This window comes from Pezoporus occidentalis, unplaced genomic scaffold, assembly GCF_034315485.1.
Source record: "Pezoporus occidentalis ecotype Australia unplaced genomic scaffold, CSIRO_AGI_Poc_V1 ctg55, whole genome shotgun sequence".
In the NCBI taxonomy this organism is placed as follows: Eukaryota; Metazoa; Chordata; class Aves; order Psittaciformes; family Psittacidae; genus Pezoporus; species Pezoporus occidentalis.
This window is the reverse complement of record NW_026915888.1, coordinates 144159-167912: the sequence shown is the minus strand read 5'-3', so window position 1 is coordinate 167912 and position 23754 is coordinate 144159. Positions and strand designations below refer to the sequence as shown.

Below are 23754 nucleotides of genomic sequence, written 5' to 3'. Positions count from 1 at the left end.
CATACCCCAAGAGAGGGCTGTTCAAAGAAAACTCAAAAAATTATTTAATCAGAAAGCACCAGAAGGAATGGAGGCACCATTATTACTGACAGAGCTTAACAAAATCACTTCCCAGATCTGAATGCACCTGGAACAAACACTGGAGGAAGGTGTACCTGACTAGGTCTGTGCTCATTAAAAAAGAGCAGCTTGCACTGAAATCCCAAGACACATAACTTGGTCGCTTATGATCTGGAGGCTCCTTATGAGATTCATTAACGACAAATTGGTTGAACTGGTTGAAACTAATGATGTGTTTCTTGACATGAGGAAGGGCATTGACAAAGTATAAGTGGGGAGGAAAAAAAAACTCATGTCGTGGTGGCCAAGCTGCTGAAGGCAGAAAATGACTTTGCCTGAATTCTGAGCAAATTACGTGAATGTGTATGATATTGCCACGAGTTGCTAAGGGGTGAAAGCACATCTGTTGCAACTGTAAAAGAGCACATAAAAGAATTCAATCCATGCAAGCAATACAGTGGAAAAACAGTAAAATACTAAAGAGTATTTCCCAAGGGGCTCTGATATTTTTCATGAACAATGAAACATGTTGCTGTCTCTCGACAGACATGAAAGAGGTGTCAGAGTGAAAAACCGTGTGGTATGGCTTCATTAGGAATACCTGGACCCATCCCAACACATCCGTAGAAACACTCCATCATTAGGAACACACAGGTCATATTCTTAATGCTCAATTCCTACTGTACCTTCAAGTTACAGATTAGTTCCAATGTGTTCAAATAAATCTCAAAGTAAATCATGAAACCCCGAAGGTACAAAATTAATCAGGACACTTTGCAAGTGAGGCAAATTCAGCCATGCAGTTTCCCACAGCCTTGCACAGGGGCTGCCCCCACTAAACTCACTGGGAACTTTTCCACTACAATCAGTGTGAACGGGATCAAGTGCATGGCTTGGCTGAACTCTATCCACTTGCCAACCAGTAATTTATTAGTACAAAGGTAGTTCCCAGAAAACACATTCATATCAGGTCTGGGAGAATTAGCTATCACATAACATGCATTGCCTATGGGGATTTTGAAAGAGAAGCTGTAATTTATCTGGTGGGAGTACAGCCCTACCTCACATTGCAAAGACTCTGAGCTCTCGTTTAAAAACTTCAAAAAAAGGAAAAGAAATAATCCTAAGGAAGAAATGTGGCCTTTTAGCTAAGGGATTCTTTCTTCAAGAGGTTGCTGGAAATGCCCCTGCCATCACTTCAGAGACAATCAGGCTTTCCAGTTGTCTGACCTGAGACTCATAAGGACTGTAAATCCTACTAGTGAAATCAATCGTACCTGCTGCAAATCTTCAGAGCTCAGAATTACCAGTTTCCTTGCAAGGAATGCTCTGCCCTTTGCCTGTGCTTTCCGTCAGGGTTTCAGCAGCACAGAATACAATTTCATTCTCTTCAGGATGTCTGGTAAGACAGGTCCCAGATGGAAGAGCAGCCAATTAGTTATTATGGACCAGTAAACACCTCCACATGGATCTAAGGCTTAACTAATTCAGGGTGTGCACCCTTTCCATCCACATCCTACCACCACCTCCAACAGCCCCTACAACAGTAGAATGAAAGCAGTCACCTGAGGCTCTCTAGAAGTCTGTTAGCACCTCTAATAAAAGTGCAATAGGAGTTGTACAACATTTTTACAATCACCCTACCTCTATCACACATCCAGCCACAAATACGAACCAGATCCATAGCCAAGAACTGGTAGAACCCAACCCCTCAGGGCTGCCATTTGATGTTACTCATCAACAACGGAGTCCTTAACAAAACTTCCACTTAACTTTCAGCCCAGACTTTACTCCCAAGCCTGTGTTTTCTCATCTGCATTTTGTTGCTGCACTGTTGCCCATGCATTTTGCAGCAGACTGATAGATCTTGCCAGTCTTCCAAACATATTCTGCTTCAGTAATTTATGACCTGCAGGTCAATATCTGAAACGATGCAATGGGTTGCTATGGAAATGTCAATACCATCCGATTCTCTGCACACATGTAATTGGGATATCCAAGAAAAATACCTGGAAATTTAGAAATTATATTCAAGTCATCCTATGGTGACTCAAAATCAGATTTTCCCCCTTTGTTATATTTTACACTGGAGACTGAACAGCATTTTAGGGGTGCTTCAGACATGTAACACCCTTAGCTACAGCCTATGAGCTGCCTTTTTCTGACCATTTCATACTTTAACAAGTCTCCAGTGGCTCTGCTTAAAGAAAAACAAAGCAAGAAATACTTCAGCTTGCAAGTAGAATATGAAGTTGAAATGTATGATTTTCAGCCTGCTCTTTAGTCAGCACTTTGTTAAGCGGGACTGGGAACAGGCTAAGTAAAACTGGCAGGAAAGATGTCCAGTGAGCCTGTGAACAAGGAATCGAGCTGAGATTTAATCTGTGGCTTCAGAGTATACATCATGTTAAACTCAGATCCCTGAAAGAACAGATTCCCCAATCCCCCCAGAATCCAATTCTTGATGTCTTGAAAACAAAAACTGCTTTAAAACCACCTAACATATATTCAAGCCCCAAATATCTGGGGATTGGCTTTGACATGAATGAATGCGTGCAAGAGCACTGAAACACAAAGATCTCTGTAAAATGGGAACCAAACTTCTGCCCTGCTCAACAGGGAAAGAGACACACACGACTGATGTGCTCATTACTATATATAACCATGCCTCTCTAAAAAAGGAAAACCCTAGAAAGAAAGAAACCCAGGAGGATGAATGAACTCTGAACACTACGCTATAGTGAAGCTCAATCAGACAAACAGGATTGCTGCCCACTCAGCAACAACAAAACACAGCTCACAGGACGCAATCCTCAGTGCCTGTTGATTTCATAAATAGTAAAAATCAGTCAGGGGCAATTTCTCACGTCGCTGATTAGTTTCTGTTGCTACCAGTCTCACCACATGCTTGCTCATGAAGTGACCTGGGTTTCCTGACCTATGGAAGAATGATGCTTTCAAAACATCAGCCCTTCCCACATCCAAAAACCCATTCAAAACCCACTTTAACCACAGTGCCAAGTTATTCTGAAGATACTTCATCAAAAAAGAGATCAGAGAAAACAAAACAATGGTTTGTATTCCTTTAAAAGTTAAAAAACTTCCCTATACCACCAAGGTGAACTTCCCCTGCTAAGCATGTGAGGTGGTTTGGGGAGGGATGTGCATTTTGGAGACAGCTCCTTCAAGCATAAAACATTCCTCAGTGTCTCTCCCCATTCACAGTCAGCGAGCACCTTCAGCAACTGTAATACGCCTCCATATGTACAAGAGGAACATTATCTTGACAGGCAAACAGAGGTGGTCACAAAGTGCACAGACACCTGACAAGATTATATGTTTAAAACATTCCCACAGGTGGCAACTCAGAGAAGCCACTGTTCGGCTTTTTCTTTCAAGTCACTTTTAGGACCGAGCGTGTCTTACGTGCAACTCCTTTGGTTAAAAGAGTCCTTCTCCAGTGTTCTGGAAATAGTCACTTCAACAGTCAAAAAGCTACAAGTGTTGAAGCAATGTTTTTAAATATTAGTGTTACCAGCAAACAAAAGTAATCCATGTCTCTTCAAATTGCCACTCTGTACTGGCCAAAGCCTGCAAAATGGAGCAAAGCCCAGGGAAATGAATGATGTTCCAAGGACAACTGTCTGAAGCTCAGCTGTGCTGAAGCACCACCAGGCTCCTGCAGTATGACAGCAGCAAGGGACTGCAGAGGCTGAGCCGCCCAGGACCGCTCCTCCCCGACGCTTGGTCCTTGGGGATTTGTGGCCGCTTTTCCTCGCACACCCATCAGGCAATACTGCAAAAGGGCTGCTGAGAAACCTCTGCTGAAAAGCTACCTACCTGCAGAGCTGTCAGCTCTGGAGTTGAAGTCAAACCAATCCCTGGCCCCCTCGCCATCCAGATTGTGATTAATAATTTTTCCCCTAGAAAGCACTACACATTGATGGGCAGACAAGCCGTGCCAGATGGTCCGAGCACACACAGAGAGCTGGAACAAGTAAGCGACTGCACAAAAACTCCTAGATAAAAGGAAGAGCAAAGATGCATACCAAGCTTTTCAAAGAACCTGATGGAAAAGAAAGTACACGGTATTTAACCCATTAGCAAGCACCGGGGTTCCAAGAGTCGTGCAATGCGACTAAGTAAAAGGAACGCCTTGGTCTGCAAGAGACCTCGCCCTTTGCATGGGCATGGATGTTCTCTCCTATGAAGACAGGCTGAGAGAGATGGGGTTGGTCAGCTTGGAGAAGCCTCTGGGGAGCACTCAGAGCAGCTTCCAGTGCCTAAAGGGGCCCTCAAGAAAACTGGAGAAGGGCTTTTGACAAGGGCCTATAGGGGCAGCTTTAGGGTCCCTTCCAACCCAAACCAGTCTGTGAATCTATGAAATTCAAACTATTACCAGCAAACACACACGTGAAACTTTATGCCACACAAATATTAGGACAAAGCATTTTGAAAAATAATTACAAATCATACCTGACATAATCATTTAGAAAAACCAGAGTTTGAACTCCTAGTACCCAGTAACACAGCTTCTGCTACTGCTTTATCCCACTGTTTCAAAGCAATGTTTCTACTCTATAGAAGAACACAATTTTTCAAGAGGAAATTAATCTACTACTGTACCAAAGTGCAGATTCAAAGCAACTGAAGTCAGAAATCTTATTGTTTATTTCCTGGGCTAAGATCCTCTTGCTTTATAATTGCAGGAAAGCACAGGGGAAAGGAGACTTGCACCAGTTGAAATGAAAGTTAACACTGCTGCTTCTCAATTGAAAGTTATTTTTACCTAAAAATTCCAGGCACCCCCAAGCATTGCTTAGGGAATTCAAAATGCAGAGAACACAAATAAATAAGTAAGAGCTACAAAACAGCTACAGAAGGTTATTACCCAACACAGGCTCTAGCTATAAACCAAGGCTCTGTAGACCAGGCACCTAATTCATACCAACCACTGGCTTACTACAGGTGTACTCCAGCCTCCCACAGACTGTAACACATGCTTTGCTAAAGTGTAAGCATCAAAGAAGCATGTGCTTCTCTGCTCATCCTGGGGGAAATGTCAGGCCCAAAGAGCTGCATCCCCCTCTTACCTCTTCTACAAAAGGCAGTTGAAGTGCTCTGTATCCCCTTCCTCTGGCCAGCTCACCCAGCACGTAGCAGTTGCAAGCAGGAGTTGTCTGCACTGCTAAACTCAACTTTCCCAGCACTACTGCATCTCACAGACACATGTGGGACCTATGATTACAACAGTGATGGAGGCAGGAGAAGCAGCTGTGGCTATACTGGGAGGTGGGTTTTGGGCAGTAGGAAGGACTTTTAAAGGGAACAGTACATAATGCAGAGATAAGATGCATTATATCATGCATCACCTACATATACACAGATTAAAAAACCAGCCCTTTAGCTCAGGCATTAGCTTGACTGTCTATGTAGCACCAGCTCTGAGACACTAAATACTCCCCCTTTGACCAGCATTGATCTCACAGGCAACACAGCTTTTGCTGGTAGGGACATGTGTGGTGTACAGCAGCCACCATGAATTCAATTAGTGAAGAGAAAGACCAAGCCATTGTTTCCCATTCTCCAGCTGGGTCTTGCACTGCTATAAATGCAGTGACCCTTCTGCAAGCACTGAGATACCAGCAGCACACAGCATTGCTTCACTGGCCAGGCACCAAGGAGCAGATTTCACACAGCTGAGAACAGTCAGAACCAGCTGGAATACATTTTTAAGCCCTGGACCACTTCACAAGGCCTCACATGTGGCTCTTCTGTTGTAAGAAATGACAGAAATTTACATGTTTGAAGGATATCCATCTCCATTGCAATGCTGGGCTTGCCCATTGGTTTCATTTGATGATGCCTGGAGCTTTCAGCCTGATCACTGCATCATCATTATCATGGACAGCAGACAAAATTTATGCTGCTTTTACTCAGAAAACATTTTAAACAGAAAACCTTCATCGACATTTTCTACTAGAGCTTCTTTCGGTGACGCATACCAGATGCTATTTTGCGTATTGTTATTAAACACAGAGCCTGAATCCCATGGTACAAAACAGCAAACACTACATGCTACCCATATTTCTGAGTTCTCAGTTTCAGAATCCATTTCCTAAATGGAGATACGGGTTGCAGAACACTTTCAGTTTGTCAGGACAGAATATTAAGGTCTTTCTGTGAACAAGTTTCTCCCTCTTTGCGCCTGGCAGAGACATCAGAACCCGCTGGCTCATCGCCATCCTCTGTCTTTCTCAGCAGGTTGGACAACATGAACACAGCTTGTAAATAAACAAACCCCAATCGGATGACACTTTGTGGAAAAACTCACCAGCAAATGTGGAACTGCAGAAACCATGTGGGTGTGCACATACATTTTCATCAGCAGAAACTCCTCACATGCCCGGGGGTGGCTGCACGCACTCCTGCATGCGAACACTCACACGGGCTCTGAAGGCAAGGCTGGACTCATGACCTGTGCTCCAATGAACTCTGCTCCAATACAGGGCTATTACCAGCAAGAAACAGGATCAGCTTTCAGTAAAAACAAGCTTTATGTTGCTCTGGTCCAAAAGGCAAATATTTTGTTTTCTCTTTCCTCCCTGGAGAGCGAGTGACTAAGTTCATTAAGGATCGTGCCATCAATGGATATTATAAAGAAGAATTAAAATGAACCTCAGTGAAATCTGTTGTCTCCCTAAATGTATCTGTAAACAAACAAGTGTTAACTAAATGCAAACATAAACAAGTGATTCATCAAGCTTAGTTTCACACACCCCTAGTGCTGAATTAATTGAGAGAAGAATGTGAAAGATAAAATGAGCGCTTCGCCTATGCTTTCATCAGAGGTTTTGCAGGACTATGGGTATGAGCACTGGAAACTGTTGTTTTATAGACCAGCATCAGATTTATTATTGTTTTGCTGTAGTTAGCAGTGTTTGGTAATACTCAACTCCAGCTGGAAACTGTTCACAACATTCACTTAGGAGAGCCTCATCAAAGTGTTTGAATTCAGTGGAGAAGCTGAAACGAACTCAACAATTAAGAATGAAATTAATTCTCCTTTTACATTAGCTAATGACACAAGCAAATCAGTGGTATTTAAATAAGCACCAATAATTAAGTTGCTTCTCTTTAATTCATGCATAGCTGAATGAAAGTAACTTGCTCCAGTCACTTCCCCATCACCAACCCAGGAGCGCAGTACCCCCACTCAGAATACAAAGCATTTAGCCTGAGGTACATAGCTGAGTCCCACTGAAATCAATTTGCCTTAAGAACCTGCTCAAAGTTAAGCATACACTGAGGTGTTTCCTTGAAATCTATATAGGTCTCAAACTACCTAATGAGAAACGAGGGGATAAATACAGAAACCGAGCTTCTCAACACACTATTATTATGTTCCTATATTCCATGTTCAGTTACAGTTTATTACAGGAATGACTTCACATCACCCCACCAATTTTTACTTACTGTAAGAGGATTTATGTTACTGGCGAAACAAAACAAGGCTGCAGTGGCTGCAGATTTGGTATCATGAAGAAATAATAATGAGAAAGTATTTAATGAATGTTCAATCATTCTGAAAGCGATTTTTAGATTCTGGAAAAGGAAATGTTTAATTAAAAGCAATAATCCTTTGAAGATGGAATATATTTTCCAAGAGGCAAAAAAGCCCACTGTAAAAGTAGCCCACACAGCTTTACTGTGGTCCTGATCACACATGTGCGTCACCATGTGTCTTCAGTCACATGAGCACTTCCTCTCTGATAAAAACACAGCAAAACTACTAATATTAACAGAAAAAAAAAGTTTAATTAATCTCATAATTTATTTATTTCCAGGCAAAAGAAAACTGTGTGTCCCAGAAGCACTGGAAAGGTTGACTTTTTACCTGATACCATCCCATTGCCTAGCTAAGGCCACCCACTGGGGAGGTCTTATGGTAGAAAATTCCAGAAACTCTGGAAAAAAGAGATTATTCCTCTGTATTTTACACCAAGCACATCTAAGAGCACTGTTCGTTAGCTCTCACCTAATCATCCCAGATGATTTATTGCACTGTTATAAAATTGAAACCTTTAGATTTATCTTAAAGTTTCATATTCAAATTGCTTCAAGGGTCTTATTTGCCTGTGCTAGCACAGAACTGCTTCATCAGCTGTGCTTCTGGTTGGGCCGGGTGACATCTCATTGCCTAATGCCACCCCCTGGAGACTTGTTTTGTCAGGAGTGCATAACCTTCTTATTCAGAAGCTGATTCGAGACTGAAATCTCAGTCTTTCTCTTCCCAGAAAAGCCCCATGAATCTGCAATGTGAAATTCAGAGAACCCCCGAGCCAGGAGAAAAAGACAGATGTATTTATCATGCACAGATGATGTAGGAAGGAGACAAAAAATATTGTCATCAGTGCCTTACTGACTGCAAAATAAGGGAACATTAATTAATCAGCAGGAGTACATGCTGAGAGGAAATATTGATTGGGTTTGGGAGAAACTTCAGTTTCCTGAAGGAACTGCTCCCCTGCAAAGGTAACCAGGAAAGTTTCTGTAAATTAGGATGGCAAGCAGCCAGCCCTCAGCCAACCCGAGTGTCATTTCAGGCAGTCCAGAGAAATATACACCAGATGCATGTTGGTTTCTAAAAAGTAATTTAAATACATTAGTAAATCAATGGCATTGACAGCTTGATGGACTATGATGGAGAAGTCTTCCTTTGAAATATCATTTCTAAAACCTGCAAAGCTCTGGCCACTGAGTTGTTACAACTTTATTGTATTTTCATCTTTTCCAACAGCTTCTGGTGTTTGGTTGCTTCAGCTTCAATTAACATGGATTTCTCCCCTGCTGAATTGACACCCAACCCCTCAGGGCTCCCAAGCGCCCCATCAATGTGAGCAGGAGGAAAGGCTTTTGTCCTTCTGCATCATGGAGGGGCAGGAGGTGTCAGTAACAGGACTGCTCCGCAGTCCCGCTCTGATGAGGTTTTGGGTCAGAAAGCAGCTGTTTGGCTCTATGGACTACAAACAGCAACTTGTTTCTCTCCTTTTACCTGACTTTTTGGTAGTGTTTATGGGTGGGGGATGTTACCCACCCTCCCCATGAAGAAAGGAGACAGTAGTAAAACTAAAACAAACAAACACAGTTAAAAAACACAACATAAAGAGGATGGGTTTTGCCCCAAGAAGTACATCACGGGGTCACACAAAACGATCACATCTTCCAGCACCAAGCCACCACCCTCTGAAAGCAAACCCAGGTATTGCTGTGGGACAGGGTCATGAGGCTTCAGCAGAGGCTGGGAGCCTGTGGGTCTGTCCATCCCATCTGCCCAGAGCACATTCGTGATGGGACTTGCATCAGACTGGGTTTGGCCATTCCAAGGGATTTAATTAGCAGTTAAAGAAACAACTGCCTGCCTGGTTTAAGCACATTTGGAGTTACCTTGCTGTCTTCCTCAGTAATAAACTGTTCTGGGCTAAGGTCATCTTTCATCTGTGCAGTAAATAAAACTGTCAACTAAAGCTGAGTTTCTGTTTCTCATCACTCAAGCAATACCATAAAACTCTGAGCAGCGTATTTAGACAACGATTTTGAGGGAGAAGGCAAACCTTAAGGAAGTTTTAGTATAATCATTTCCTTTCAGTTGATCAACATAACAGACACTGTAATTGAGCTGGGGAAATGTGACATAAAGCTTACAAGCCTGATAATCAGATTGTCATTAGAGGCAAAAATCAAGCTGGTTTTCCAGACCTCACTGTACCCATTAATTAAATACTTGCCATCTCTTCACTTAGCATCTAAAGAACATTTAAGCAAAAACCCAGCAGTTTCAAGAAAAAAACAACCTGCTCTAACTTGCCTGTTTAATTCTGGCTCTCTCATGTAGGAAGTTTTACTGCTGTCAAGCAACATTTCTCATCTTCGTAAGAAGGAGTTCAACTGGAAATATTCAAATATTTTCAACATGTTGCTTATTTTTATCTAGAGGCAGATAAATGATAATATGCGTGCAAGTAGTAAAAGCAGTTGCCAGAAAAAATAGGGTTTATTCCTACCATACCTACAATACATTAACCACTACATGAAAATATTTCTCTTTCCAATGCAATTAAGCCTAATCTGCAGTGAGCTCGCACAGACTTTCATAGCACTACTCTGCTGCAGATTATTAGTTGCCTAAAATATGATGCTTACATTTTTCCAGTGTATTAACAAATAGTACTGTTTGAGAGGGGAAAAACAAGTTGAAATATTACACCCTTTACCCTGTGATTCTCGCAAACACCAGATAATCCTGCACCAGTCAAAACACAATGATTCACACTGCCAAAACAAGTGCTTACTTTTCCCAAGATCTGATAGCATTTATGTAAACGCAGAAGCAAACCTGGCAGGGTCTGAAATCAGACCTGATTCACGTCCGTCCTTTCCCAGCACATTCCACTTCTTAAAACCCAGCACGTCAGCAGAGCCTTCATAAAAGAAGATGCATACCTTGAGCTCCCCAGGGTTTAGGAGGTTGTTTGGTTTGTTTGTTCATACTTTTTAAACAGATGGCATAAAATCGCAATTTCCCTTACTGTAATATAAATGATAGATAATAAAATCATTGAATCATGGAATGGTTTGGGTTGGAAAGGACCTTAAAGCTCATCTAGTTCCAACCCTCTGCCACGGGCAGGGACACCTTCCACTACACCAGGTTGTAGCATATAGAAAATGCTAGAAAAACCCTGCTGTCAGACCCACCTCACTGTACCTGTCAGCACAACCTAGAACTTACTTCCACAGTTGGGAAAATGCATTTTTTCCCCTTTATGCATGAATCTACCCTCACAACCAGTCAATGGATCTTCCTAGTTGCCTTTTGGAGAAGATCAGCTGCAGGGACCTCTCTGCCTGAGCAGACATGGGGGGCATGCACACTGACTCATGGCACTGAGATCTCCAACAAACCACCATCCAGAAGAACAGCATTTAGGAGACTATGTCCCCATATAGGTTCCTTACGAGAATAAAGTTAGAACAAGGAGGGTTCCCTGTGCCCAGCTGGGATCTTCTGCTCCACAGACCCAGCTCCACAAGGAGCACGGGAGAACCTGGAGAGATTTCCCTAACAGCAGAATCCCAACGGACCAGCCGATGATGGGAGTAAATCCCAACGCCCTTTTGCCATGCAAGATCCAATGCAACCCCTGTGCAAACCCCAAGTCCTTGAAATGACGACTGACCCACCCAACTCCAAGTTCATGGAGCTTTCAATTCCTTCACCTCCTGCTTCACTGGCGAGAGAACAGTTTGTCCTGTTCCTCATGAGAAGAGAGCCAGAGATAGGAATAGTTACAAGGAATTTGTATCTATCTATCCAAACCCAAACATTCAAAAATTATGACTCACAATCCCCTCCCAAATCATGGGATTAAATTAACATATCATGGGACTTCGAAAGATGCCGTCTTAAAAGTTATTTAACACTATATACTTCGTGTTGCTACTTTAAAATATTTACACAGTCAGAAACTGCAAAGTTCTTATCAACAGTTAAAAGAGACAGAAGCTCACCTAGGAAGAAAAAAAATCATCATCACATATTCATAAGATTCCTGGAGGCTGGACCTTTAAAAATAGAGCAAGTGTTACAATTCATCACATGTAAATTTATGGGACTTGGCAACAATGCAGATGTCTCCAGGGATGGTGGAAGAGGGGGAGTGCTCTTGGTTAACCTCATTTTTTTAAATGGATACAGTATGCTGAAAGGGCCCTACTAAGTATTTCCCAAATAAGCCCATTGATTAATGTAGAGCACTATGGAAACAAGCAGCACAATGTGCTTAACGCCCAGTCACTAAATATTTTGACGTTTGTTAACCAAAACTAGATGCATTCGCGAAAAAGACAAACTGGGAAATAAAATTACAGTTTTTGAAAGCGTGTCCTTTCCATGCCTGTTGCCTCGAGCAGAGCAGAGGTGGGAAGCCAGGTTTAATAAAAGACAGAGGAGAACAGACCAGTTTTGAAGTGGATGTTCATGTTTTTGGTTAAAGGCAAAGAGAACTTTGTGGAGGGAAAAGCCGGTATCGTACAGTGGGGTTTATTCCACAATAAAAACTAATCTTTAATCAATTTCAGAAATCGAAGAGGGTGGGTGGAGGGGAATATTGCTCCTCTCAGAATGTCTTCCTTACTTTTAAACCTGAAATATGAAAAATCACAACTATTCCTCCCTACCACCAGCACCTGCCGTTCCAGACATGGTCAGTGCTGCATCTCAGCCTGGCTTTTGCTCTTTAATCCCACGGTACTGGCTGTTGGCTGTTATTACCTTGTGCCTTTGTACCAGAGCCTGCAAGGTTCAGCCCTCCAGCGAGGTGACAGATGCAGAAGCCTGGTGGCATCACACACAGCGTGTGTAGCTTTGCTGCCAGTCACGGTGGGCAGCCCCTGAGCAGCTCCACGAGAAGCCATGCAGCACAGCGCTGCATTTCAGAGAGGTGTTTTCAGCTCCTGCTGTCAGAGCCTTCCCCCAGCAGGTACCACATGCCAATAACTGGAGCTGGTGCACAGTTTATGCTTTTTCTGTGTACCAGACTCCTACTCCTGAGGAATATTTACCATCCCAAAACAAAAATACTGCCATAAGGTGTGAACAAAATCAAGTCTCTTTTGTTTAAGAGGAAACACAGTGACTGGCTGATATTTTCCAACACTGCAATAATTTTATAAACATCTACTAACAGAGCAGCTTCCATCCTATGAACCTGAGATTTTGGTGCTCAGACTCCTGTGTCCCTCAGCTCTGCTCCACAACGAGTAGAAGGCAACCAGGAGAGCCCAACAGAGCACTGTGTCAGCCACAAAATTCATGGGTTCTTTTGATGGCCAAAGTGGGGAAAAAAATAGGTGAATGCTCTTGCTTGCAGCCTTCTCTCTCCCCATTTCAGCTTCACATTGAGAAATGCATATGGTTCATTTGGCCCTAATTTCAGTGCCTCATCCCTGTGACTCTGTTCCTTCAAGCAGTTTCTTGTATGCAAGAGTAGAATTTTTACAACAGCTGCCATGCTCATAGTCTTTTGAAAATGCGTAAGGTAGCATAGTAGAGGGATGGGGATCACTGGGAAGATTTCTACAAAGGACAATCTAACACACTGCATTATACTTGAAAACATATTATACCGAAAGAAGATAATACTAGAGTATGAGTGGCAAATAACTCTGCAGTTTGGTAGACACAGTTGGAAGAAAAATGGAGCTATTTTGCTGTTTCCACTCAAATGACCCAGTTACTCTCAGTGTTAACACTGGCTGTCAAAACATCCACTTAGCAGATTTGCATCCCTTGTTTATTCAGAAAACAAGGTGCAACATCCGAGCAGTTACAACAGGAATAGAAAATACTACATAGAACAGGTGTTTATGTTTAGCTCCGGTTACCCCATCACTGTCTATCACATCCTTAGTACTACGCTACACTACACATGATCTCAGCCAAAAGGCCAAGAACACTAAATTCCACACTTGGAAACACATAAATAAAGCAAGAAAGTTTGTGTCCATATCTGAAGATACCATTATTTCCCTGCTGGGATTACATCCAGCCCAGTGAAGACACTGTCAATGAGAAGCCTGTGTACCACATCAGCTTTGGTATCCTTGCCGCAGCCTTCCAACACAGTCTTTCCAACTGGTCCCTAGTAGGCAGAAGCACGTCATCCACCATCCCCTTGTTCTGCTCTGACCCGGGGACTCAGTGGAACACAGGACACTTCCACCATGCTGGAGATGGTTTTGACTGCTGCAGTGCTTGCTTAGCACAGGTAAAGTGTTCAACTCCCCTACCTTTTCATTTACAGTGGGAGAAGAACACATTTCCATTTTCAAGGATAAAAAGCCAGAGACAGCAGATCACGTTGGCCACGTGCCTTCAGCTATACTCTATACATCAGCTGGCATTAACATCTCTGCCTTACCTTCATACAGGGTATCCACATTCTCAATAGGAAGCTGCTTCTTGGCAGCTGCTCTGCGATAGACCACGTGTGTCCGGCCTCCTCCCTCCTCCTCCTCCTGGGCCCCCTTCTCCAGAGGTTCAATGAAGAACTCGTCCTTGTCTGTGCGGATCATGCCAGCCTGCAGCGACAGGGCAGAGATCGACCATTTTGCATTACTGCACGTACAGCAGACGTCGTGAGTAAACAGTTGCAATATGCTTAAGCACACTTTAGTGCTCTCCAGAGAGCAATTAAGATGCAGAGGAAACCAGGTGAGTCCTTTATTACAGCAAAACCAAGCATCATTTCCCCAACTCGACAAGAAAGGACAAAAAGTACAACCCTGTACCAAAAAGACTTCTCCTCAAACCACAGGAGCAAAGTGCAGGTCTAAGGACCTGCCCTAGTAGTAAAAAGCTACAATGAAAGCTACTATGACCTTAGCTATCCATCATGCCCAGGGTGATCCAGTGTTTACTGTCTCTGCTAAATAAAAGATCAGTTCAGCACCATAGGCTGATCCTGATGTGCAGTTCAACAACCAAAAAACACAGCCCTTCTGTTCAGAAGCAAGACAGAAAAGTACCATGTCTTCCATGCAGGCAACTGAGATTTGTGACTATTTCCCCCTTGACACAAAGGGTCCAGCTTTACAAAATACTCTTTGAAGAATTAGCCACAACTAGTTCAGGAAAGGCGTCAGTAGTGCATTGGTAAGAAATAAAGACCTGGACCAGGTACCCTGGTGTGGAAACAAAAGAGAAATGTACATTTCTACAAAGCACCCTGAAGGAACATCACCCCAGCAATTCCCACTGTGTTCAGGGGAAGCCCTCATAAAGACTGAAAACTTTCAAATGAAAACATCTTTTCAGCATCTTCATGCAGGTGGAAGGTCTCGGACACCTGGTCCAAGGCATTTGCCTCCTCTTGCAGTCCTGCCCCACTGGAGAAGGTCACAGAAGCCAGTAGCTGTCTTGCAGAGATGCTTGGCTTGGATCAATTTTTCTGCATATATTTGCACATCTGTGTTTGAGAACTTAAACTAATGAACTCTTTGCTTGTAAACAGAAAGTCTTACTCTTCATGTGAGAGAAATAGCTCAGATTACTATTGAGAGAAGCCCCAGAACCAGCCTTCAGAAGCTCCTTCATCCTGCTCTTTCCCATTCTGCCCACTGGTTATCCTGGAGTCACCAGACTTTCAAACTGGGCACAGAAGAGTATCTGGACATTGACACACATCACCTTGCTACCTGAGCTTCTGGGAGCCTAAATCCTCTGTTGGTTGAAGCCCCACTTCAAGCTTCCAGGAGAACCAATTTGACTCCTTTGAACCCACTATCTTCACTCGAAACAAGCATCATCTAAACACTCTTATATCCTAGCACTAAAGTTCTCATACAACACATATTTTTTTCTTCTACAAGCAGCAAACTATATTCCTACTGCTATAAATACAGTATGTTCTTTGGTTCCCTCCTTGGAAAAATGTCAGGTTCATTTGTCATGTCTTAACTTATATTAGGCAAGATTTCCAGTCCCAGATTTCATATAATGTACACAAAAACAGATTGAAAGGCAAGGATTAAAGAAGCAAAATTACATCGAAGCAATTTAAACTGATGCCATTCTGCCTGTATAAAGGAAACTGAATTTGAAATCCCGTTCTGTTTCTTCTTATCTAATTTAGATTCCACATCAGACACAAAAAAGGTGAGACAGGCTCAGCAGCTCAAGGAAGCTAAGACAAGCAAGAAAATAAGTCCTGAACCCAGAGACAGCACTGTACATCTTTCACTGTAAAAGGGAATACATGAAAAACTCAGCATTGATGTCATTCTCCCACTAACGCATAGTTTAATTGTATGTACACACACTTCTTCTGGATCTTAAATATTATATCCAGACATTTTAAAGCCTTTTTATAAGAAATGCACAACTAAAGATCAAGAAGGAACAAGCATTTGCATGCTCAGCTGCACAGACTGCAATCCACACACCCAGGAGAAATACACAGAGAGCTTCACTGTCAGGAAGTAAAAAATGGGATTTTGTTCGTTGCAAGTGAGCTCCATGGCTGTGCACACGCTCAGATGTATTCCTGGATTTATAAACCCAGTATGAGCTAAGCAGCTAATGCCAGATCATAGTTTAAAATGCAAACCATACTTCAGGATCCTGGGGAAGACACTGCTGTACATTGTATGCAGCAGGGAGCACTGACGGGAGTTTGGAGGAATGGAGATCTCCTCAGGTTTACAGATAAGCAACTTCTACAGTCAGCACTTGAACTGATTAGACAGAAGAGCAACTTTTATAGGTGAACTTTAGCTTCCAGGGCATGATGGCCTTTTGAAAAAGCAAACATCTGGGTCAGAGTGAAGACCCCTTGCTGAGATCACGGAGATGACAGCCTGGGACAGGCTGCAAGACTAAACAATAGAGATGCTTGAATGATGGCTCCCAAGACACAAACCCAGTGGTCAAACACTGATGTTCCCTGCAGATATTGTGCCTGGTGCTGGCCCTTTTGCATGCAGCGGGATTCATGTGGCACTGAATACTGCTAAATAGCAGGCCATCCATCAGGTGCTCCTATTTCACACACTGCTTCTGGGATAGACACAACACCATGCTGCACATTTCCATGGCAGTATCCTCCCTAATTCCATTGGAGTGTAGAAAGGAATGAATTTAACCTTCAAACATGATTGAATGTTTCTTTTCTCATTCTAATCTTGAACTACACTGGAATTTCTCTTTTCCCTTAGTCCTGAGAAAAATATCAGTTATTTTTAGAGAGAATTATTAAGAAAGAGTTCATTTGTGTTTGCACTGTAAAAGATTTATATATTTTTATATATTGTCTATCCTACATAGTCCTTGATTTAGCCAACAATATTCTTATGAAATAAAAAAAAGAAAATTGGCTGTTTAAGACTTTAAGAAGAAAACTATTTCAATGGCAAGACAGAGTTCCTACAGCAATCCATGGTTCAAGCCATCTGCCTAATAATATACACACAGTTATAAATGATTCATTAAGAAATACGTGGGGCTCCTCAATGTCTCCACCACACATTTCCTTGCTGCCTTCAGCAAGACTTTAACCTCTTTACTTCCATTTCTCCACCTCTGAGCCAGCAGAACAACAGTCTTGCAGGATAATTACAAGGACTGATTTGTTATCTTTTTGCCAAGAGCTTGGAACATGAAAAGCTCGAGATGAATTTCCTAATGCATCTGTCCTGATACCACTCAGAACAGCCTCAAAAAAGCTCACTATGAGGGTGGTCACAAATTGGTACAGGTCACCCAAGGAAATTGTGGAAGTGTTCAAGGCCAGACTGGATGGGGCTTGGAGCAACCTGGCCTAGTAGAAGGTGTCCCTGCCTGTGGCAGGGGGTTGGAATCAGATGAGCTTTAAGGTCCCTACCAACCCAAACCAGTCTGGGGTTCTATGACTTCAGAAAGCTCTTGGGTCATTGTCTGGCCACTCCAGGGGTTGTGAAAGCAGAATAAAGCCCTTCTATTACCAGTTTCCCCAAGTTCTGAACAGAAGAACTGTAGTTACTTTCATAAACGAAGAGCTTAAAAGCAGCATACATCAACAGCATTGTTCTGCCCTATACTGCTCGTTACCCATCTGGGACTGCTGTACTTGCAGGAGTTTGGGATTAGCAATGTTCTTGCTGCACTACACCCTGCAGCCACACATGGGCTGTGTGATGCAGAACTGGGTGTGGGATTGGGCACCTCCATGGCAAGGACTTCCAGTTCTGGAAAAAACGCTCAGCTGTTACCTCTTCCCCTCCTCTTCTGGGACTTCTAACTTGAAACTACAGCAAATATGGGAATATTGCTAAATAATGATGGCAGCAGAGACTGCGTCTTGGGACTAATAAAAATATAAATTAATTGAAAAATTGTTTGCCTTTGGAATGCACCGAACTGCAGCAAAGACCCTGTAATATCCTGCTATTTCCCTAAATGGGACATCCCCAGGCGTTGCTTCCAAGGGCTTTTAGATCCCAGCTGCAAATTACTCAAGTCAAGCACTGCTTAGCACTCATTAATATGCATTAAAGACTCAAGCAGAAGACACTTAATCAAAAGGAAACTGCAGTTCAGAGAATCAAAACCACTGCTAAGGTTAGCAAGGCTGTTATTTAGAAGTGAAAGCAACACTGGAAAATCTCACAAGGAAGGCAGGGAATGACTGTCCTGTCTAATTAAGACAAGAATTACATCGATAAGCCACAAATGAGTCCATTGCAATACACAGGGCTGAGGTTTAAAGCTCCACTGATCTCTCTTGGGGATACCAGGGCTCCCTGAAGACCACAGGATCTACATATCCTGGTAATGGCAGTGGCCATATGGGCTTTCAGCCCAAGGTAATTCCCCTAGTCCTATCCACCAGGATGGAGAGCTCCTCTCCAGCGTAGAGCGCAGTGAAGAGCAGGTCTCTTCTCCAGTCTTTTCAACATCCTCAACCCTCCCTGCACTTCTAAAGACATTCTTTAGAAGTCTAATTTGACGGGAAACCTGCCTGGCATATTTAGATCTACAGAAAGCTCCACGTTTTAGAGCATTAGCTCCTGTGGCTAATTACATGTCTCACTGGCTCTGCAGTTGGTGAGTAACTTAATTGTCTCCTCATTCCCATTCACATCACAGCTCCCTGTTCAAGGCTGTAATGAAGTAACCCATCTAGCTGTTGCTTCAGGACTCCAGAGCCTCAGCCCATTCTGTAACCACAAGTTTAATTAATGTTCATTTTCTTCCTCATTAGTACAGCTTTACAAAGTTTCTCATTGCCATATAAAGGCAGATTTACTCCTCAAGCTCCAAGCACACGATACAGACAGGAAGCTAAAATTAAATGTGAACAAACCTGCTTAATGAAATTAGTAATCTACAAAAGCAGAGTGTTTCAGAAACTCTCAGAAACTGTGTTCCTATAGAGAGAGCTCTATTTTCCTGTTTGATTCTGAAAAGGGCAACCAGCCACACAATATGCCTGTGCATGAACAAATCCTAACAGAGTCCTGAATTTCAGGTGATTTTCTTGAGCTCAAAGGGGAGTTCAAACTATCTGATTCTTAACCTCAGTGCCTGGGTTAGGAGCCTGCACTCCCTGCAACGTCAGTGAAGTCTCCAAGGGGAATTTGCAATATGGGATCCTCCCAACAGTCAGTTCACAGAGAAACACAGAGAGGACATTTGCATTTCACTGTATAGATGCCAATAAATACTCTGTAGATGACTTGAAAGAGAAAGTATTTATATTTGCAGGACAGCTTATTGGACAAGGTCTTATTCTATTTCTGTATCAATGTGCCTCTACCCTAAATACACAACTGCTATTATGTTCGACCAAAACTGGCAGTAGCAGGGCAGAGCAGCTGAAAGCAAATTCCACGTTATTTTTATTTATGATCCCTCCCTAGGTCCTAGAACCACAGGAACATGCTTTTCCCAAACAACAACAGATGTGTCCTCCCAGCACTAAAGTCAAGTACGGAAATACTATTAGTTCTATTAGTTCTATTAGTCTAATTACATTAGAATGGGCCTGATGCACCAGGAGCTCAGATGGCTGGAGTAAGAACACCCGGGAGGTCTGCAGCAGAACTAAGAACATAACAAAGACCTTCCAAACTCACCCCTGCCCATACAGGATCTCTCAACGTTTCCAGTTCTACAATTCATTCCCAATCACACAGTACATTTCTTCAGGAACAGACGCGTTTTATTTCCATTCAGCTTCATTCACACAGATAACAATGCAAAGGGAAAGCTTCTTATGTCAAATTTGCATTTGATTCTTTGAGAACATACCTCAAACTACCGAAGCATTGCAGAGGGAGAATTGTGCAGTGCTGTAAATTCATCTGTCTTTACAGTGAATGGAGGTATTGAAGGAATTGTGGCAAACGTTTGAAACATGCTGCCACTTACTGTGCTCTATGCTGCTGCCCTATGCCCTAGAGCTACACTGCTTTATTCAGTCCCATGTTGGATGGGGAAGGGGAGAAAGAGAAAGTTTTTAACTGAGCATATAGATTTTAATTACCATTGATCTAAAGGAGTATTTTTCAGCTTTTCTTCAAGTCACTTTGCAATTAAGCTGATTTATTTTTACATAGCCTCAAAAAGATATGGAGGGAAATAATATGCATAAAGAAAGGACAGAGGGGCAGAGCCTGCTGGGTAGCCCTATGAAAGCTGTGTGTTACTTAGGGCCCCTATTTCTCCTCTGCAGAATGGGGATAAGGTCACATTTTTAATGTACTTTGAGTTACACTAATGAAAAGCACCATCCGAGAGCTGTTTGTATGATGAGTGCTTTCATAATGGGCTGCTTCTGCACAGTCCTTGTAGCTCAAGGGAGGATGGGTATCCATCCATCCATCCATTCATGCATCTGTACGCTTCCTCTGCTACCAAAAATAAAGTTTTGTCCCTGGAGCCCAGCTTAGTCACTACACAATTGCAGGTGTGATTAATAATAGCAGCGGGACAAATCTGCAGCCAGTATAACCTGAAGCTAAAAGAACTGCCTTAGTTTATAGCAGATGTGAATCTGGACCCAAATCTTGTAGGGTATAACTCATTTTAGAAACTCAAAAGGTTTTCCTGTGGTTTTGAAAGACACAATAGTCAGACAGACTGTGTCTCGTTCTCACTGAACCATCCAGAAAACAGACACAATTAAAGTGCTTTCACAAAGCAATGCCAGCAGACTTCAAGACAAGCGTCCTGGCCACAGCGCCTGGGCTTTTACCAGTGGACAACGCTAAAAACTTTGCTTCCAACTTCTCTGCCTTCAAAGGAAATTCCCAGAGTCTCACCTCTGTCACTCAGTGCCTGCCTGGGGCCGGCAGCCATGCAGGAGACCAGGATCATGATCCATCTCCTGCCTCTGCCCCCTACAACCTGTCCCATCCTAGCACCCACTCACCCCTGAATCCAGGTAGATAGCAATAGGTAAACCTCATTTTCAAAGGTTTAGGTAATACACAAAAGCACGGCTTTCTGCAAAATGAGTATCTGCAGCAAATAGAAAGTACAGCCTGCAAAAAGTATAATGGAGACTCTGGAGCAGGCAAATTCAGAGCATGATACAGGTTGGCTTCCACCTTTCGGATGCCTCCACCACCACCATAAGGAGCCTCCTTTCCAAAGAGTTCAGCTGCAGCAGCTATTAGAATTCTGTAGCTCTTTAAACAGTTCTTTTAGCTAAAATAATGCTTAAGCAAGAACATTTTGGAAAGTCTCTAGGCTTGATGTCCACAGGTATGTATAATTCCAAGTGGGAAGGAGGTGAGTTATTAAATAGCTGTTAAGAATGAAAATGATAAATGCGGCAGATCTTGCAGACTCAGGGGATTGCAAACTTGATTGCTGTTGTTGCAAGCAGGGAATAGCAATTGCTGCTCCCTGCAACAGAGTTTCTCAATTTTAATCTTTCAGGGAGGAAAAGCATGAATATCAAGTCCTTGAATTTGCTAACAGCAAGATCCAAAAGCATTAACTTTCCCAATTTTAACACAAGGAACCATTTGAAGTAAAGCAGTTCTGAGGTCCCTTTGACAAAATGCATGGTTGAGTCCTACCCTCAGCAATAAAATTGAATTGACATTCTGCAAGAAAACAAAACCAGTCTGACTGGAAAGCTCTTCAGCTCAAACTCACAAAATGGGAGAGTTGCTACACAAGATTCTTCACAAAAATATATTTGCTTAAGGCACAAACCACCACCCACTGAAGTCAACGGGTGTCACATTCATAAATCTCAAGGTCAGGATTCATAAATGGAATCATAAATATTAAAGCAGTTTAGTCTGACCTTCTTCATAACACAGGCCAAAGACTCTCACCAAAGCATTGCTGCAACGATTCCCAAAACCAGTCTTCATCCTGAATTCAGCAGAGCCGGATCAGATCCATTAATGTGTAGGAATGGAGTCTAGGTCTCTGCTATGGTAAACAACATAAAAGGATCCAGACCACAAATTGGAGAAAAAGTTGTATATATTACATTAATCTGAGTCAACTTAACATTTAAAGTCACTTAAAATTATGTTATAGAAATCTCTAATCTTCCCTTCAGAAGACATCACTGCAGCAACATTTCATGTTCCAAAGGGGTGCATGAGCTACAATGGCCATTCCTACCTCTCCCTTTTCCTCTGTTCTCTACCATCCCTTCTCACACAGCAGCCCCAGTGTCCATGTAGCCACAGAGTGAGCGGGCTCAGGATGCTCACCCTAAAATCACCATCCCAGAAAGACGTGCACCTTGTCAGAGCCAGGTCCTCTTGGTCTGCAGTTTCCGATGTCAGTGAGACCCCCAGCAGGTAAAATTTCCCACCTGGAATAGAGCATCTCACACCTACTTCACACGGTTCCATGCAACAGCTCTAAATCAGGCCACATGTCCAGGGGTGACCAACGCTTTTTTGCATGATGTGGAAATGAGGTAGGGTCCTTCCCTGCTAAATGTAAGTTTGACTTCAACTGGATGCCTATAAGGGTGAAGGGAAACCAAAATACCAAACTTGCTATAGCCTGAGCTTGTTTTCCTTTCCATGTCCTGTAGCCAGGCTTATTTTAACCTTCCTTCTCTTGCCCTGAATTGGAGGAATGAACCTGAAAAGCAGTTATCCAAATGAGAGCATGAAAAACTAATGAGAGATGAGCTTTCCATTTTATACTGCACTCCAATCCAGGCTCCCAGTACAAGATGTCAACAAAGTGCAAGATTGAGTACAGAAACTAAAATAATTAATCCCTGGAGGAACAAGCTTATTAAGAAGGATTAAATCAAAGAATTAATGTGCACTATTTGTCTGTATGACAAAGAAGAAGGGAGGCATATGATAACACTCCAAGATTTGAAAGCACAGAGAGAATGCGAATTGCTGATGAGAAAAGCTTGGACATATCAGGAAACAAACAAAAAAAGAAACTCTGATAGAAATTTTAGCCTGTGATGCTATAGGCAGTCTTGTGCAGCTTAAACATCCTTACATCAACATCCCTTATTCATTACATTGCACTAGTACATACAGTTCAAGGGGAAAACAGGCCAGCCACAGAAACAGAAGCCCAAGAGACCACCCAGAGGCACCTGAAGCAACCTCCTCACTGCTACGGGTGAAATAAAGTGCACTCTCACAAAAATGAATAACACTCCTTAAGGGCAATGTACGTGCATCCGTATGGCGATCTGACTGCTAAAGCAGATATGCTGGACCTCACACCTAGAGGTCTACAGGTCCCTTAAGAAGCATTGAGGACGAGATGGTGCTCATGGCCATCGTGGGCATGAGGACAGAAGTACTGGATGTCAAGATGCAAGTTGGAACCAGCGGTTTCATTATGACAGTGCTGAGGAAATGAGGTGTGGATTCAGTGGATATGGAAACAGGAGTTTGGTACTGGGGAAAACTCTGGAGTGGATAAAGTCGGTACAATAGAGATAAGTTTCTGCCACATCATCACTGTATTGAATACTGGAAAGGATGTAAAGAGTCCTTTAAATTAAAGGAAGGATGGTACAGAAGGCCAAGTTTGATGTATACCGATAAGAAAATATCAGACATTCAGTGAAAGAAGACAGTCTGGGGACATTTAACAGCAGGATAGAAAGCACACAGGAACAAACCAGCCTGCCAGCA

At 42.7% G+C, this 23754-nt stretch overlaps 1 protein-coding gene across 7 annotated transcripts in view; it reads right to left on the bottom strand.

Moving 5' to 3' along the window:
• Window positions 1–23754, bottom strand: part of LOC134173689 (A disintegrin and metalloproteinase with thrombospondin motifs 2-like) — a 176055-nt gene that overhangs the window by 96728 nt on the left and 55573 nt on the right. For 2 of the 7 annotated variants that reach the window (XM_062637960.1, XM_062637963.1), the window contains one exon: window positions 14043–14202. In XM_062637960.1, the coding sequence (XP_062493944.1) occupies window positions 14043–14202 (160 nt within the window). Of the gene's footprint in view, window positions 1–5153; window positions 5260–14042; window positions 14203–21032; window positions 21204–21951; window positions 22054–22341; window positions 22540–23754 lie in introns of those variants that run through there. The other 5 variants (XM_062637961.1, XM_062637962.1, XM_062637964.1 and 2 more) reach the window with 5 other exon arrangements.